Source organism: Salmo trutta, chromosome 1 (genome assembly GCF_901001165.1).
Source record: "Salmo trutta chromosome 1, fSalTru1.1, whole genome shotgun sequence".
Taxonomy (NCBI): domain Eukaryota; kingdom Metazoa; phylum Chordata; class Actinopteri; order Salmoniformes; family Salmonidae; genus Salmo; species Salmo trutta.
The window spans coordinates 62,905,635-62,920,711 of record NC_042957.1 but is presented as its reverse complement, the minus strand read 5'-3'; the positions used below and the strand labels follow the sequence as shown (position 1 = coordinate 62,920,711).

Sequence of the window (15,077 nt, the reverse complement as noted above, 5' to 3'; positions counted from 1 at the left end):
GCGTAACTTGAATAAACATAGCTTTAAGAAGTACACCATGCTCAATCAACCAATCAACAAGACGCTCTTCTTTAAGAAGTACACCATGCTCAATCATCCAATCAACAAGACGCTCTTCTTTAAGAAGTACACCATGCTCAATCATCCAATCAACAAGACGCTCTTCTTTAAGAAGTACACCATGCTCAATCATCCAATCAACAAGACGCTCTTCTTTAAGTACACCATGCTCAATCATCCAATCAACAAGACACTCTTCTTTAAGAAGTACACCATGCTCAATCATCCAATCAACAAGACACTCTTCTTTAAGAAGTACACCATGCTCAATCAACCAATCAACAAGACACTCTTCTTTAAGAAGTACACCATGCTCAATCAACCAATCAACAAGACACTCTTCTTTAAGAAGTACACCATGCTCAATCATCCAATCAACAAGACCCTCTTCTTTAAGAAGTACACCATGCTCAATCATCCAATCAACAAGACGCTCTTCTTTAAGAAGTACACCATGCTCAATCATCCAATCAGCAAGACACTCTTCTTTAAGAAGTACACCATGCTCAATCATCCAATCAACAAGACACTCTTCTTTAAGAAGTACACCATGCTCAATCATCCAATCAACAAGACACTCTTCTTTAAGAAGTACACCATGCTCAATCATCCAATCAACAAGACGCTCTTCTTTAAGAAAAACACCACTGCTTTATTTATCCTGGATGCATAGGCAACATTCTCATATCCTACCTTCTCTCCTACGGCGGCCAGAAACTCCTCCACGGTGACAGTAGCTTCAGTAACACACCTAAAGCCATGCGGAAGTGACAGGGACGATGTCCCCATGTGGGTCACCATCCCCGCCAAAACCAGGGCAATTCCGACAAGAAATACAATATACTTAATACTACCACAATATACTTAGTACTACCACGACAATAAATAATAATAACCTTATTCATGCATAGAAAAAGGCAAACCACCAAGAAAAGGAAACTCTAGACAACTCACTCATACAATTCCCAGCATGCACCAAACACTCCCAACATGCAGACGGAGAGAGAGACAGAGAGAGAGACAGAGAGAGAGACAGAGAGAGAGACAGAGAGAGAGACAGAGAGAGACACAGAGACACAGAGAGAGACACAGAGACACAGAGAGAGACACAGAGACACAGAGAGAGACAGAGACACAGAGACAGAGACACAGAGAGAGAGAGACACAGAGAGAGAGAGACACAGACAGAGAGACAGACAGAGAGACAGACACAGAGAGAGAGACACAGAGAGAGAGAGAGAGAGAGACAGACACAGAGAGAGAGACAGACAGAGAGAGACAGAGAGAGACAGAGAGAGAGAGACAGAGAGAGACAGAGAGAGACAGAGAGAGAGAGACAGAGAGAGACAGAGAGAGAGAGACAGAGACAGAGACAGAGACAGAGACAGAGACACAGACACAGAGAGAGAGACAGAGAGAGAGAGACAGACACAGAGAGAGAGAGACAGAGAGAGAGAAGACAGAGACAGAGAGAGACACACAGAGAGAGACAGAGAGAGAGACAGAGAGAGACAGAGAGAGACAGAGAGAGACAGAGAGAGAGACAGAGAGAGACAGAGAGAGACAGAGAGAGAGACAGAGACAGAGAGAGAGACAGAGAGAGAGAGACAGAGAGAGAGACAGAGAGAGACAGAGAGAGACAGAGAGAGAGACAGAGAGAGAGACAGAGAGAGAGACAGAGAGAGAGACAGAGAGAGAGACAGAGAGAGAGACAGAGAGAGAGACTGTCACGGTTGTCGTCTGGAATGGAGGACCAAAACGCAGCAGGAATGTGGATGCTCATCTTGATTTATTTATAAAATAAAGTGAACACCAAAATAATAAACACTGAAAAACGCACGAACAACAACAGTCTTGTAAGGCTCACACACGCAAAACAAGAAACAATCTCCCACAAACACTAAACCAAACACATACCCATATATAGGACTCTCAATCAGAGGCAACGAGAAAGCACCTGCCTCCAATTGAGAGTCCAACCCCCCATTAACCTAAACATAGAAATACAACCAACTAGACTAAACATAGAAATAAATAAACAAGGAACAGTGCCCAAAAACCCCGGAATACATAAATCAAATAACCTTCTCCAAAAACACCACCCCGAACCACATAAAACAAATACCCTCTGCCACGTCCTGACCAAACTACAATAACAAATAACCCTTATACTGGTCAGGACGTGACAGTACCCCCCCCCTAAAGGTGCAGACCCCGGATGCACCTCATAAATAAACAAAACCCAAAACAACAACAAAAAAATCCCCCTAAACTAAAGGGAGGGAAGGGAGGGTGGCTGCCGTCACCGACGGCACTTGTGCTACACCCCCCCTCCCCAACCCACCTATACAGGTGGTGGTTCAGGCTCCGGCCTACTGTCCTCCAGAATGCAGACAGACTTAATCCGTTTCAGGCCGTAGGCAGACTTCCCTCGTTCCGGATCGTAGGCAGACCTCTTCCATTCCACACTGTCGGCAGACTCATTTGAAACACAGTTACTTATATTTAGTTCTGGATCATTAATAGACTTACTCAGTTCTGGGTTGCTGCTAGACTCCTTTGGTTCCGGGTCACAGGCAGACCCCTTCGGTTCCGGGTCACAGACAGACCCCCTCGGTTCCGAGTCACAGGCGGGCCACTCTGGCAGATCCGGCGCGGCGGGCCACTCTGGCAGATCCGGCGCGGCGGGCCACTCTGGCAGATCCGGCGCGGCGGGCCACTCTGGCAGATCCTGGCAGCTCTAGTGACTCCTGACTGGCGGGCAGCTCTGGCGACTCCTGACTGGCGGGCAGCTCTGGCGACTCCTGACTGGCGGGCAGCTCTGGCGACTCCTGACTGGACACTGTTGCCGGACTCTCGAGGCTGGGCTGACGCACTGGAAGCCTGATGCGTGGTGCTGGTACTGGAGGTATCAGCCTGGGGACACGCACCTCAGGGCTAGTGCGGAGAGCGGGAACAAGCCGAGTCGGACTGGGTTGACGCTCTGGAAGCCTGGTGCGTGGTGCTGGTACTGGACGTGCCAGACTGGGGACACGCACCTCAGGGCTAGTGCGGGGAGCGGGAACAGGCCGAGTCGGACTGGGTTGATGCACTGGAAGCCTGGTGCGTGGTGCTGGTATTGGACGTGCCAGACTGGGGTTTCGCACTTCCGGGTCCGCACGAAAGACAGGAACTGGAAACACCGGGCCATGGAGGCGCACAGGCGGTCTTGATCTCACCTCCTGCACAACCCGTCCTGGCTGGATGGAACTAGTAGCCCTGTACGAGCGGGGTGCTAGTACAGGGCGAACTGGGCTGTGCAGGGGCCTGATGGTTGCCGTGCGTAGAGTGGGCGTAGGGTAGCCTGGTCCTAGGAGGCGCACCGGTGACCAGACGCGCTGCGCAGGCATCCTCCTACCAGGCTGGATGCCCACTCTAGCACGGCATCTGCAAGGGGCTGGAATAACTCGCACTGGACTGTGCGTGCGTATGGGCGAGATTGTGCGCACTTCAGCAAAACACGGCGCCCTCCACTCCATACGGTCCTCCATATAAACACGGGGAGCTGGCTTAGGGCTCACCCTTGGCCCAGCCAAACTACCCGTGTGTCCCTCCCCAAAACATTATTGGGGGTGCCTCTCGTGCTTCAACGCCAGTCGTGTTCCTCGGTAGCGTTCCCGGTCTTCGCTCCATTTTCTCCATGGGCCCTCCCCGGCCATAATCTGTTCCAATGTCCATTTCTCCCGTTGGTCCAACTTAATTTCCCCTTGCTCCTCAAAGTCCACCTGTTGCTCCTTCCTCCGCTGCTTGGTCCGTTTGTGGTGGGAGATTCTGTCACGGTTGTCGTCTGGAATGGAGGACCAAAACGCAGCAGGAATGTGGATGCTCCTCTTGATTTATTTATAAAATAAAGTGAACACCAAAATAATAAACACGGAAAAAACGCACAAACAACAAAACAGTCTTGTAAGGCTCACACACGCAAAACAAGAAACAATCTCCCACAAACACTAAACCAAACACATACCCATATATAGGACTCTCAATCAGAGGCAACGAGAAAGCACCTGCCTCCAATTGAGAGTCCAACCCCCCATTAACCTAAACATAGAAATACAACCAACTAGCATAGAAATAAATAAACAAGGAACAGTGCCCAAAAACCCCGGAATACATAAATCAAATAACCTTCTCCAAAAACACCACCCCGAACCACATAAAACAAATACCCTCTGCCACGTCCTGACCAAACTACAATAACAAATAACCCTTATACTGGTCAGGACGTGACAGAGACAGAGAGACTAATAAAAAGGAGAGTCAGGGATTTTAGGATGGTAAAGATTTAGTGGAACAGGAACAAAGAGGACACACAGATAAATACACACACAGATAAATACACACACATACATGCCCAGTGAAAATGCACAGAGAGTATGGTGTTTTATTTAGTTCTGTCCTAATGCACAGAGAGTATGGTTGTAACGGGCGATGTAAGGATTCGACCAAGGCGCAGCGGGTTGAGTGCTCATTTGAACTTTTATTGAACACTTAACAACAAAACAAGAAAACGAACGAACGCACAGTATTGCAGGCTAAACACAGCTATGCAAAAACAACTTCCCACAAAAGACAGGTGAAAAAAGGGCTACCTAAGTATGACTCCCAATCAGCAACAACGATGTACAGCTGTTCCTGATTGAGAGCCATACTAGGCCAACAAAGAAATACACAACATAGAAAAACCATAGAAATACAAATCATAGAACAATACCCCAAAAACACAAAACAAACACACCCCTGTGTAACGGTCGTCGTACGTAATGGACCAAGGCGCAGCGGGTTGAGTGCTCATCTTAACTTTATTTCAACACTGAACAAAACAAAACAAGAAAAGAAAACGATCGAACGCACAGTATTGCAGGCTACACACACACGCACGCACGCACGCACGCACGCACGCACGCACGCACACAGCTATGCAAAAACAACTTCCCACAAGGGACATGTGAAAACAGGGCTACCTAAGTATGACTCTCAATCAGCAACAACGATGTACAGCTGTTCCTGATTGAGAGCCATACCAGGCCAACACAAAGAAATACACAACATAGATAGAGCATAGAAATACACAACATAGAACATAACCAAAACCCCGGAATACTCTAAACAAACACCCCTCTACATAAACACATATATCAACAAACCCCGAACCACATAAAACAAACACCCCCCTGCCACGTCCTGACCAAACTACAATAACAAATAACCCCTTATACTGGTCAGGACGTGACAATGGTGTTTTATTTAGTTCTGTCCTAATGCACAGAGAGTATGGTGTTTTATTTAGTTCTGTCCTAATGCACAGAGAGTATGGTGTTTTATTTAGTTCTGTCCTAATGCACAGAGAGTATGGTGTTTTATTTAGTTCTGTCCTAATGCACTGAGAGTATGGTGTTTTATTTGGTTCTGTCCTAATGCACTGAGAGTATGGTGTTTTATTTAGTTCTGTCCTAATGCACTGAGAGTATGGTGTTTTAATTGGTTCTGTCCTAATGTACAGTTTGGCTGCAGGCTTATACATGGCACCCAACAAAGGGCTTTTACTGCAGCAGCAGTCACAATACAGTATGTACCACAATCCTGTGATCCCTTCTCTTTTTCAACCAACCAGCCAACCAGCCAACCAGCCAGCCAACCAGCCAACCAACCAGCCAACCAACAAGCCAACCAACCAACTAACTCTCTTTCTCTCAGACTCTAGTCATATATGTGGCTGGAATGACTTCAATATAGCATAACTGACGTTCATTTTATCTTGTCTAATATATGGCCTGTTGCCGTCTGACACTGACTCACCTTTTTTATCCGTTCTCTCCTCAATCTCTTTCCTTTCTTGCTAATCTTTCTCTGTTTCCCTCCCTCCCTTCCCCCTCCCTCTTTCTCTTCTGCCCACAGAATTACTTCAAAGATGCCTGGAACATTTTTGACTGTGTGACAGTCCTGGGCAGCATTACAGATATTTTAGTGACTGAGCTCGGGGTAAGTGAGGAGGCAGGGGGAATTAACAGTGGGAAAGGGAAAGGGTGTGTCAGCAAGTTCAGTGGTATGAGTGGGAGAGTGAGAGAGGCAGAGAGAGAGAGAGAGAGAGAGAGAGAGAGAGAGAGAGAGAGAGAGAGAGAGAGAGAGGTAGAGAGAGTGAGACAGGTAGAGAGAGAGAGAGAGAGAGAGAGAGAGAGAGAGAGAGAGAGAGAGAGAGAGAGAGAGAAAGAGGGGGTGGACAGGTAGGGAGAGAGAGAGGTGGGGGGCAGATAGAAAGAGAGCAGGGCACATAGAGAAGCAGAGAGAAAGGCAGAGACTGTAGTGTACAGGATCTTGCATTGCTCAGTGAAGCATGAACATATTTTGAAAGCCTTATATAATTGTCCCAGTTGGTGGAGAGCAGAGCACAGAGACCTGGATCATGGTAGCCCAGCCACCACTGACAATACTCAGGAGACTAACACACACACACACACACACACACACACACACACACACACACACACACACACACACACACACACACACACACACACACACACACACACACTCATGCACGTACACACACAGACTACTCTACTGATCTGCTAGGCAACCTGACAGCCAATCAAATAACCAGCCTCAAAACAATCTGGCCAATCGGACTGTTCCTCTAGCCAGGCAACCACTTAGCAACCAGTTGGATAGTGAAAAATGATAGCCAATGAGGTAGACACACTAGTTATTCAGGCAGGTAATGTGTTGTGTGTGTGCGTGTGCGCGCGCGCTCGAGTGTGTGTGTGTGTGTGTGTGTGTGTGTGTGTGTGTGTGTGTGTGTGTGTGTGTGTGTGTGTGTGTGTGTGTGTGTGTGTGTGTGTGTGTGTGTGTGTTGTAATGCCTTTATATACCATATTATGAAATATGAATATTGGTTTTGAATGTTGTGTGTCTCTGAGACAGTCCTGACAGCTATACCCTTTGTTTCCATTAAAATCACCTAAACTCTATCAACCCAGGTCCTGGAGAGCTATATGCTTTTATAACCAGCCCAGCACCAACAGATCTGATTACTCCTCATCGGGACCTTGATTGGTTGATCGGTTGAATCAGGTGTGTTACTGCTGGGCTGGAACAAAAGCTTGACCATCATGTAGCTCTGCATGACAAAGGTTGGTGACTACAGGCATAATCATAGAATCAGATTTTATTTCAATGGGTTTAACATTTTGACATAATGTTATATCATGTATATTATGATTACAAAATATCTTAATAGTGGCAAGAGTTTTTCCTGACTACATGACTTGAACTAGACCCTCGTTTTTCCTGTCAGTTCTTATGGTGAGGAAAAACTCCTGTCCTCAACTATGCTCTATAAGCCATCCTACCAGGTGTTACTGGCAGTGGATGTTAATGGCATAAGAATCAGGTGGAATAGGTTCCTCCTCTCTAAACTGACCTCAGATCAGTCCGAGACACCATTTGATCGAGAGGGACCTTTGAACATGAAAAAGCAAGCCCTGTTCTTGGATCAGTCCAGTGGTAGTCCATCAAAGCAGCCTTTAATTTGGGTCAGCTCAAGTTAAAGCTGTAGCTGCCATTGCGCTGATTCAAACAAACGACTTGACAATCATGTTCATTTTCCTTGCAATCCAATGGAAGCTTGTTAGTGTGTTGATGTTAAAAGTAATCTCATGTTAAAAGTAATCTCATGTTAAAAGTAATCTCATGTTAGGAGTAATGTCATGTTAGGAGTAATGTCATGTTAGGAGTAATATCATGTTAGGAGTAATCTCATAATATGTTTTTTGAACTTCATCTGTTTCCTAGTCATTGATATCCTTGCTGTTGTATGTATGGAGGCAGTGTTATGACTGAACTGTTGTATGTATGGAGGCAGTGTTATGACTGAACTGTTGTATGTATGGAGGCAGTGTTATGACTGAACTGAACTCAGTAATAATGAGTGTACATAATGACAATTCATTTCCTGTTTTATCTTTTTTTACATGCTTTCTTTAACTCTACGCTACTTAATGGCAACTACTTCGTCCCTCTCCCTTCTGACGAATCCATCCAATCAAAATGCACTATGTGTCCATCCATGAAACCTGGCCTGGCCAATCGCACTCTTTGTTAAATCAACCTCCAAAAATGCCGCTATAAACCATGTCATCTGCAACATCCACATGTAGATGGTTTGTACTTTTTTGGAGACTTTAATTACTGCATCCATTTCCTGGTGTGGCTGTGGTGATGCATGTTGCTCGACTCCTCACCCTGGCAGTGACCCCTGACCTTTGATCTCTGACCCAGGTTTGACAAGATGTCTCGACTGACCTCCTGCTCCCAGTCACCGGACAGAGACATTCGACCAATCCCAAATGGACTACCCCTTGTATAGATCTAAAAGGATCAGATAGGATTTAGCAAATATTCCACCTAGCCTATCTGGATGGGTTCGTTGTCAGATTACTGATATCAATCCAATGCTTTCAGATCTACACATGTGATAGGCCTAGAGGGGCTTGAGGTCAATTTGGAATTGGCCAGTAGTCATTGTCCTAATACCCTTCAGGTTCTGATTTAATACTGTTCAAATGCATCCTTCCTTCCTCCCTTCCTTGAAGTGATCACAGCTCTGATCTGACTGATCTCACTGATCTGATCCAAAATAAAGGAAACACTTGAGTAAATGAGGCTTCTAGCAGCTCTGTTATGGTGTGGGTGCTTTTTCCTGGCATGGTCCACTCATCCCTTTAGAGGGCAAGGTAAACGGCAATAAATACACAGCCTTTCTGAATGATCCCCTTCAACCTTTCTGTCTTAATGGGAGTGGTCTCTTCCAGGATGACAATGCCCCCATTCACAGGGCACGAGTGGTCACTGAATGGTTTGATGAGCATGAAAATGGAGTGACGCCTGAGACAGGAGTAATGGAATTTTCTCATGGAAGAATGGCATTGCATCCCTCCAATAGAGTTCCAGACACTTGTAGAATCTATGCCAAGGCACATTGAAGCTGTTCTGGCAGCTCGTGGTGGCCCAACACCCTACTACAACGCTTTATGTTGGTGTTTCCACTATTTTGGCAGTTACCTTTATGTAGTTATGTGGTTGAACTCCTGCTCTCTCTAATCTGATCATGTTCAATCAGTGATTAATTCAAGGAGGGAAGGAAGAACAAATGTGTTGTAAAAGTATTCTATCAGATCTGTGGTAATGTAGGAAAGGAACAAGGAAAGGAAGCTGGTCAAGCCTATTAGGACACAGCCATTGTCCTGTGGACAATACTCTCACAATCACTAGACATGCTCCACTGCTTACATTCCTTAAAAGCAATCACACACACACACACACACACAGGCACGCACGCACACACACACACACACACACACACACACACACACACACACACACACACACACACACACACACACACACACACACACACACACACGCATGCTAGTGTCTGTGAGAGCCAGGGGAGTAAGGTGTGACAGGAGTGCACAGAGTGACTGGGTCTAAAGCTTCACCCATGGCAGACTGGGCTACGGTGCATGCTGCCCCACTGCATGTCTCTGGCAGGGATGACACACACGTATACTACTCATAGACACATAAGAGAAACACACACTCAGACATACATGGACACTGACCTACACACACATATACACACATACAACAGTACATAGCTAAATAAATACACACACATAGGCTTGTGTTGCAATACCATAGTGAACATGCTCTTGGTGGGAGCTGAATGTGCCTACTGCCAAGCCCTCTCTAACCCAGAACCCTTCCCTTGGTAGAGGGTTGAAGGACCATGCACATCATAGGACAGTGAGCATCACAAACATAGTTTACAGTAATCAAATAGGACAGTGAGCATCACAAACATAGTTTACAGTAATCAAATAGGACAGTGAGCATCACATACATAGTTTACAGTAATCAAGTACAGTTTTATTTCTGTAGTGGTTTTTACAAATGCTTTCACCATTAAGTGTGTAATAATTTCAGCAAGACGAAGTCGTATGATTCGCCCTATGAATATGGAATTATAGTAATGCTATCACTGTTATATCAACATTAGAACTTTGTAACAATTATATTTCTAAATATCATCAATATATTTGCAGTTTGTCCTTCAACCCAGAACCCCACTCCCCCCCCCTTTCTCTGAATGTGATGCAAGAAAGGTTGGGTTCAATTCCATGTAAATTCTGTTATTTCAGGAGGTGACTTGAAATTCAGGAATCCTCTTAAAGCAACAATGGACAATTTTCAATTTTATGAATTAAATGTTATCTAATTTTATCCCCTGAATTGAGTGAACTGAAATGGAATCGAACCTGACTTCATAGTGTCACAGGTCAAAAACGAGCCAATCCCTTGTGGAGGAAAGCTGTCAGCTTTGCTGCGTTGACACGTGGTTAGCTTGCTGTGATCTAGCTAGCTCCATATTGTGCGGTGGTGCGTTTGCCTTGAGGATCAGTGCATTTGGTTGTATTTATGAGAAAAACAGTTCCCTGCACCCACTACTACAACTACTACTACTACTACTAACTACTATTACTACTACTACTACTAACTACTACTACTGTTGCTACTATTACTACTACTACTACTACTATTACTATTTACTACTACTACTACTACTACTACTACTACTACTGCTACTGCTAGTACTGCTACTACTACTACTACTCGTACTACTACTACTACTACTACTACTCAAATCAAATCAAATTTAATTTGTCACATGCGGCAGGTAGCCTCATGTGGGGGACGGCAGGTAGCCTAGTGGTTAGAGCGTTGGGCCAGTTACCGAAAGGTTGCAGTTAACCCACGGTTCCCCGGTAGGCCGTCATTGTACATAAGAATTTGTTCTTAACTGACTTGCCTAGTTAAATAAAGGTTAAATAAATAAAATTAAAATTAAAAACATGCGCCGAATACCGTGAAATGCTTACTTACAAGCCCTTAACCAACAATGCAGTTCAAATAGAGTTAAGAAAATATTTACTAAATAAACTAAATTTAAAAAAAATTAAAAATAAGACAAGAGAATTACATAACAATAACGAGGCTATATACAGGGGGTACTGGTACCGAGTCAATGTGCGGGGTTACAGGTTAGTCGAGGTAATTGTGGATGTTGCCCTGTTTAAAGGTCTTGCTCACATCAGCTACGGAGAGCGTGATCCCAGCGTCATCTGGAACAGCTGGTGCTCTCATTCATGCTTCAGTGTTGCTTAACTCATAGCGAGCATCAAAGGCATTTAGCTCGTCTGGTAGGCTTGCGTAACTGGGCAGCTCGCGGCTAGGTTTCCCTTTGTAGTCCGTAATATTTTTCAAGCCCCTGTCACATCCGATGAGCATCAGAGCCGGTGTAGTAGGATTCAATTTTGGTCATGTATTGACGCTTTGCCTGTTTGATGGTTCGTCTGAGGGCATAGCGGGATTTCTTATAAGCGTCTGGATAAGTGTCCCGCTCCTTGAAAGCGGCAGCTCAAGCCTTTAGCTCAGTGCGGATGTTGCCTGTAATCCTTGGCTTCTGGTTGGGAAATGTACGTACGGTCACTGTGGGGATGTCATTGTCGATGCACTTATTGATGAAGCCGGAGACTGAGGTGGTATACTCCTCAATGCCATTGGATGAATCCCGGAACATATTCCAGTCTGTGCTAGCAAAACAGTCCTGTAGCGTATCATCTGCGTCATCTGACCACTTCCATATTGCGCGAGTGACTGGTACTTCCTGCTTTAGTTTTTGCTTGTAAGCAGGAATCAGGAGGATAGAATTATGGTCAGATTTGCCAAATGGAGGGGGAGGGAGAGCTTTGTATGCATCTCTGTGTGTGGAGTAAAGGTGGTCTAGAGTTTTTTTCCCTCTGGTTGTACATTTCACATGCTGGTAGAAATTAGGTAAAACAGATTTAAATTTGCCTGCATTAAAGACTAGGAGCGCTCCACTAGGAGCGCTGCTTCTGGATGAGCATTTTCTTGTTTGCTTATGGCATTATACAGCTCGTTGAGTGCGGTCTTAGTGCCAGCATTGGTTTGTGATTGTAAATAGACAGCTACGAATAATATAGATGAGAACTCTCTTGGTAGATAGTGTGGTCTACAGCTTATCATGAGGTATTGTACCTCAAGCGAGCAATACCTTAAGACTTCTTTAATATTAGACATCGCGCACCAGCAGTTATTGACAAATAGACACACACCTCCGCCCCTCATCTTACCAGACGTAGCTGCTCTGTCCTGCCGAAGCACGGAGAAGCCATCCCGCTCTATATTATCCATTTTGTCGTTCAGCCATGCCTCTGTGAAACATAAGATATTACAGTTTTAATGTGCCGTTGGTTGGATAGTCTTAATCGTAGATCGTGCAGTTTGTTTTCCAATGATTGCACGCTGGCCAATAATATGGATGGTAGCGGTGGTTTACCAACTCTTCGGCAAATTCTTACAAGGCACCCTGCCCTCCTCCCCCTTTTTCTCCGTCTTTTCTTCACACTGATGACAGGGATTTGGGCCTTGTCTTGACAAAGCAGAAAAAAATCTTTCTCCAGTTCGAGGTGAGTAATCGCTGTTCTGATGTCCAGAAGCACTTTTCGGTCATAAGAGACGGGAGCAGCAAATTATATACAAAATGAGTTACGAACAATGCGGAAAAACAAACAAAATAGCACAGTTGGTTAGAAGCCATCCCCTCCGGCGCCATTATATCTGAGCATTGTGGGGACCTACTACTACAAACTACTACTACTACTACTACCAGTACTACCAGCTACTACTCCTACTACAAACTACTACTACTACTACAAACTACTACTATTACTGCTACCACTACTACCAACTACTACTACTACTACAAAATACTACTACTACTACTACTACCACTACTACAAACTACTACTACTACTTCAAACTACTACTACTACTACTACCACTACTACAAACAGCTACTACCAACTACAAACTAGTACTACTACTACTACTACTTTCTACCTACTGCTACTACTTTACTGCCCCAATTGGGTGACTATGGTTAGGTTTTGAAAACGTATGATTTTCCTTTCCTCTGTATTGATTCCCTTCTTCTAACTCCTTGGATATGCCCGAGCCTGTTACAAGCCTTGAATTTTTTGGTTTGGTTTGCATTTGATTCCAGTTCTGTTTGGTTGCTTTTCTGTTGGTTTTGAATCCTCCTCAGTTTGGTTTTGAACTTTTCCCCTGCTTTTATGGTTTGGTTTGTTTTAGGACAGGAAATAGTTATCTAACATTGCATGGCAAGTGATAAGCTTCTCCTCTCTACCCCGTACCTCCTTTTCTCCATACTTCTGTCCCTCTATTTGTCCCTGCCTCTATCTTTCCATCTCTCTCTTCCCCCTTTTTCCATCCATCTCTCCTTCTTTCTACCCCTCACCCCTCCCATTTCTCTCTTTCTATCTCCATTTCTTTCTTTCTTTCTTTCTTTCTTTCTTTCTTTCTTTCTTTCTTTCTTTCTTTCTTTCTTTCTTTCTTTCTTTCTTTCTCTCTCTCTCTCTCTCTCTCTCTCTCTCTCTCTCTCTCTCTCTCTCTTTTCTCTCTCACTCTCTCTCTCTCACTCTTGGTCTGGTCATACTGTGGATGTTAGATAACTTCATCAACTTGAGTTTCCTGAGACTGTTCAGGGCTGCCAGGCTCATCAAACTGCTCCGGCAGGGAGAGACCATCCGCATCCTGCTCTGGACCTTTGTTCAATCCTTCAAGGTAATGACACACACACACACACACACACACACACACACACACACACACACACACACACACACACACACACACACACACACACACACACACCACACACACACACACACACACACACACACACACACAAGAGAGAGAAGAGATAAGCTTTGTGGGGACCTATGAGAATTCACCCCACAGACCCTAGTAGTAGCATTGTGGAGACCTATGACAGAATACACCCCACAGACCTAGTAGTAGCATTGTGGGGACCTATGAGAATTCACCCCACAGACCCTAGTTGCATTGTGGGGACCTATGGGAATTCACCACACAGACCCTAGTTGTAGCATTGTGGGAACCTATGGGAATTCACCCACACAGACCCTAGTTGTAGCATTGTGGGGACCTATGAGAATTCACCCACACAGACCCTAGTTGTAGCATTGTGGGGACCTATGGGAATTCACCCACACAGACCCTAGTTGTAGCATTGTGGGAACCTTTGAGAATACACCCCACAGACCCTAGTAGTAGCATTGTGGGGACCTATGAGAATTCACCCACACAGACCGTAGTTGTAGCATTGTGGGGACCTATGAGAATCACCCACACAGACCCTAGTTGTAGCATTGTGGGGACCTATGAGAATCACCCACACAGACCCTAGTAGTAGCATTGAGGAGACCTATGACGAAAATACACCCACACAGACCCTAGTTGTAGCATTGTGGGGACCTATGAGAATACACCCACACAGACCCTAGTAGTAGCATTGAGGAGACCTATGACAGAATACACCCACACAGACCCTAGTTGTAGCATTGTGGGGACCTATGAGAATACACCCACACAGACCCAGTAGTAGCATTAGGAGACCTATGACAGAATACACCCACACAGACCCAGTTGTAGCATTGTGGGGACCTATGAGAATACATACACCACACAGACCCTAGTAGTAGCATTGAGGAGACATATGACAGAAATACCCCACAACTAGTAGTAGCATTGTGGGGACCTATGAGAATTCACCCACACAGACCTAGTAGTAGCATGTGGAGAGCCTATGACAGAATACACCCACAGACCCTAGTAGTAGCATTGTGGAGACCTATGACAGAATACACCCACACAGACCCTAGTAGTAGCGTTGTGGAGACTATGAGAATACACCCACAGACCCTAGTAGTAGCATTGTGGAGACCTATGACAGAATACACCCCACAGACCTAGTAGTAGCATTGTGGAGACCTATGACAGAATACACACACACA

At 45.1% G+C, this 15,077-nt stretch overlaps 1 protein-coding gene across 1 annotated transcript in view; it reads left to right on the top strand.

Moving 5' to 3' along the window:
- Positions 1-15,077, top strand: part of LOC115196908 (voltage-dependent P/Q-type calcium channel subunit alpha-1A) — a 145,287-nt gene that overhangs the window by 77,278 nt on the left and 52,932 nt on the right. The window contains exons 34-35 of the mRNA XM_029757962.1: positions 5,998-6,081; positions 8,256-8,258. Coding sequence (XP_029613822.1) covers positions 5,998-6,081; positions 8,256-8,258 — 87 coding nt within the window. The remainder of the gene's footprint in view (positions 1-5,997; positions 6,082-8,255; positions 8,259-15,077) is intronic.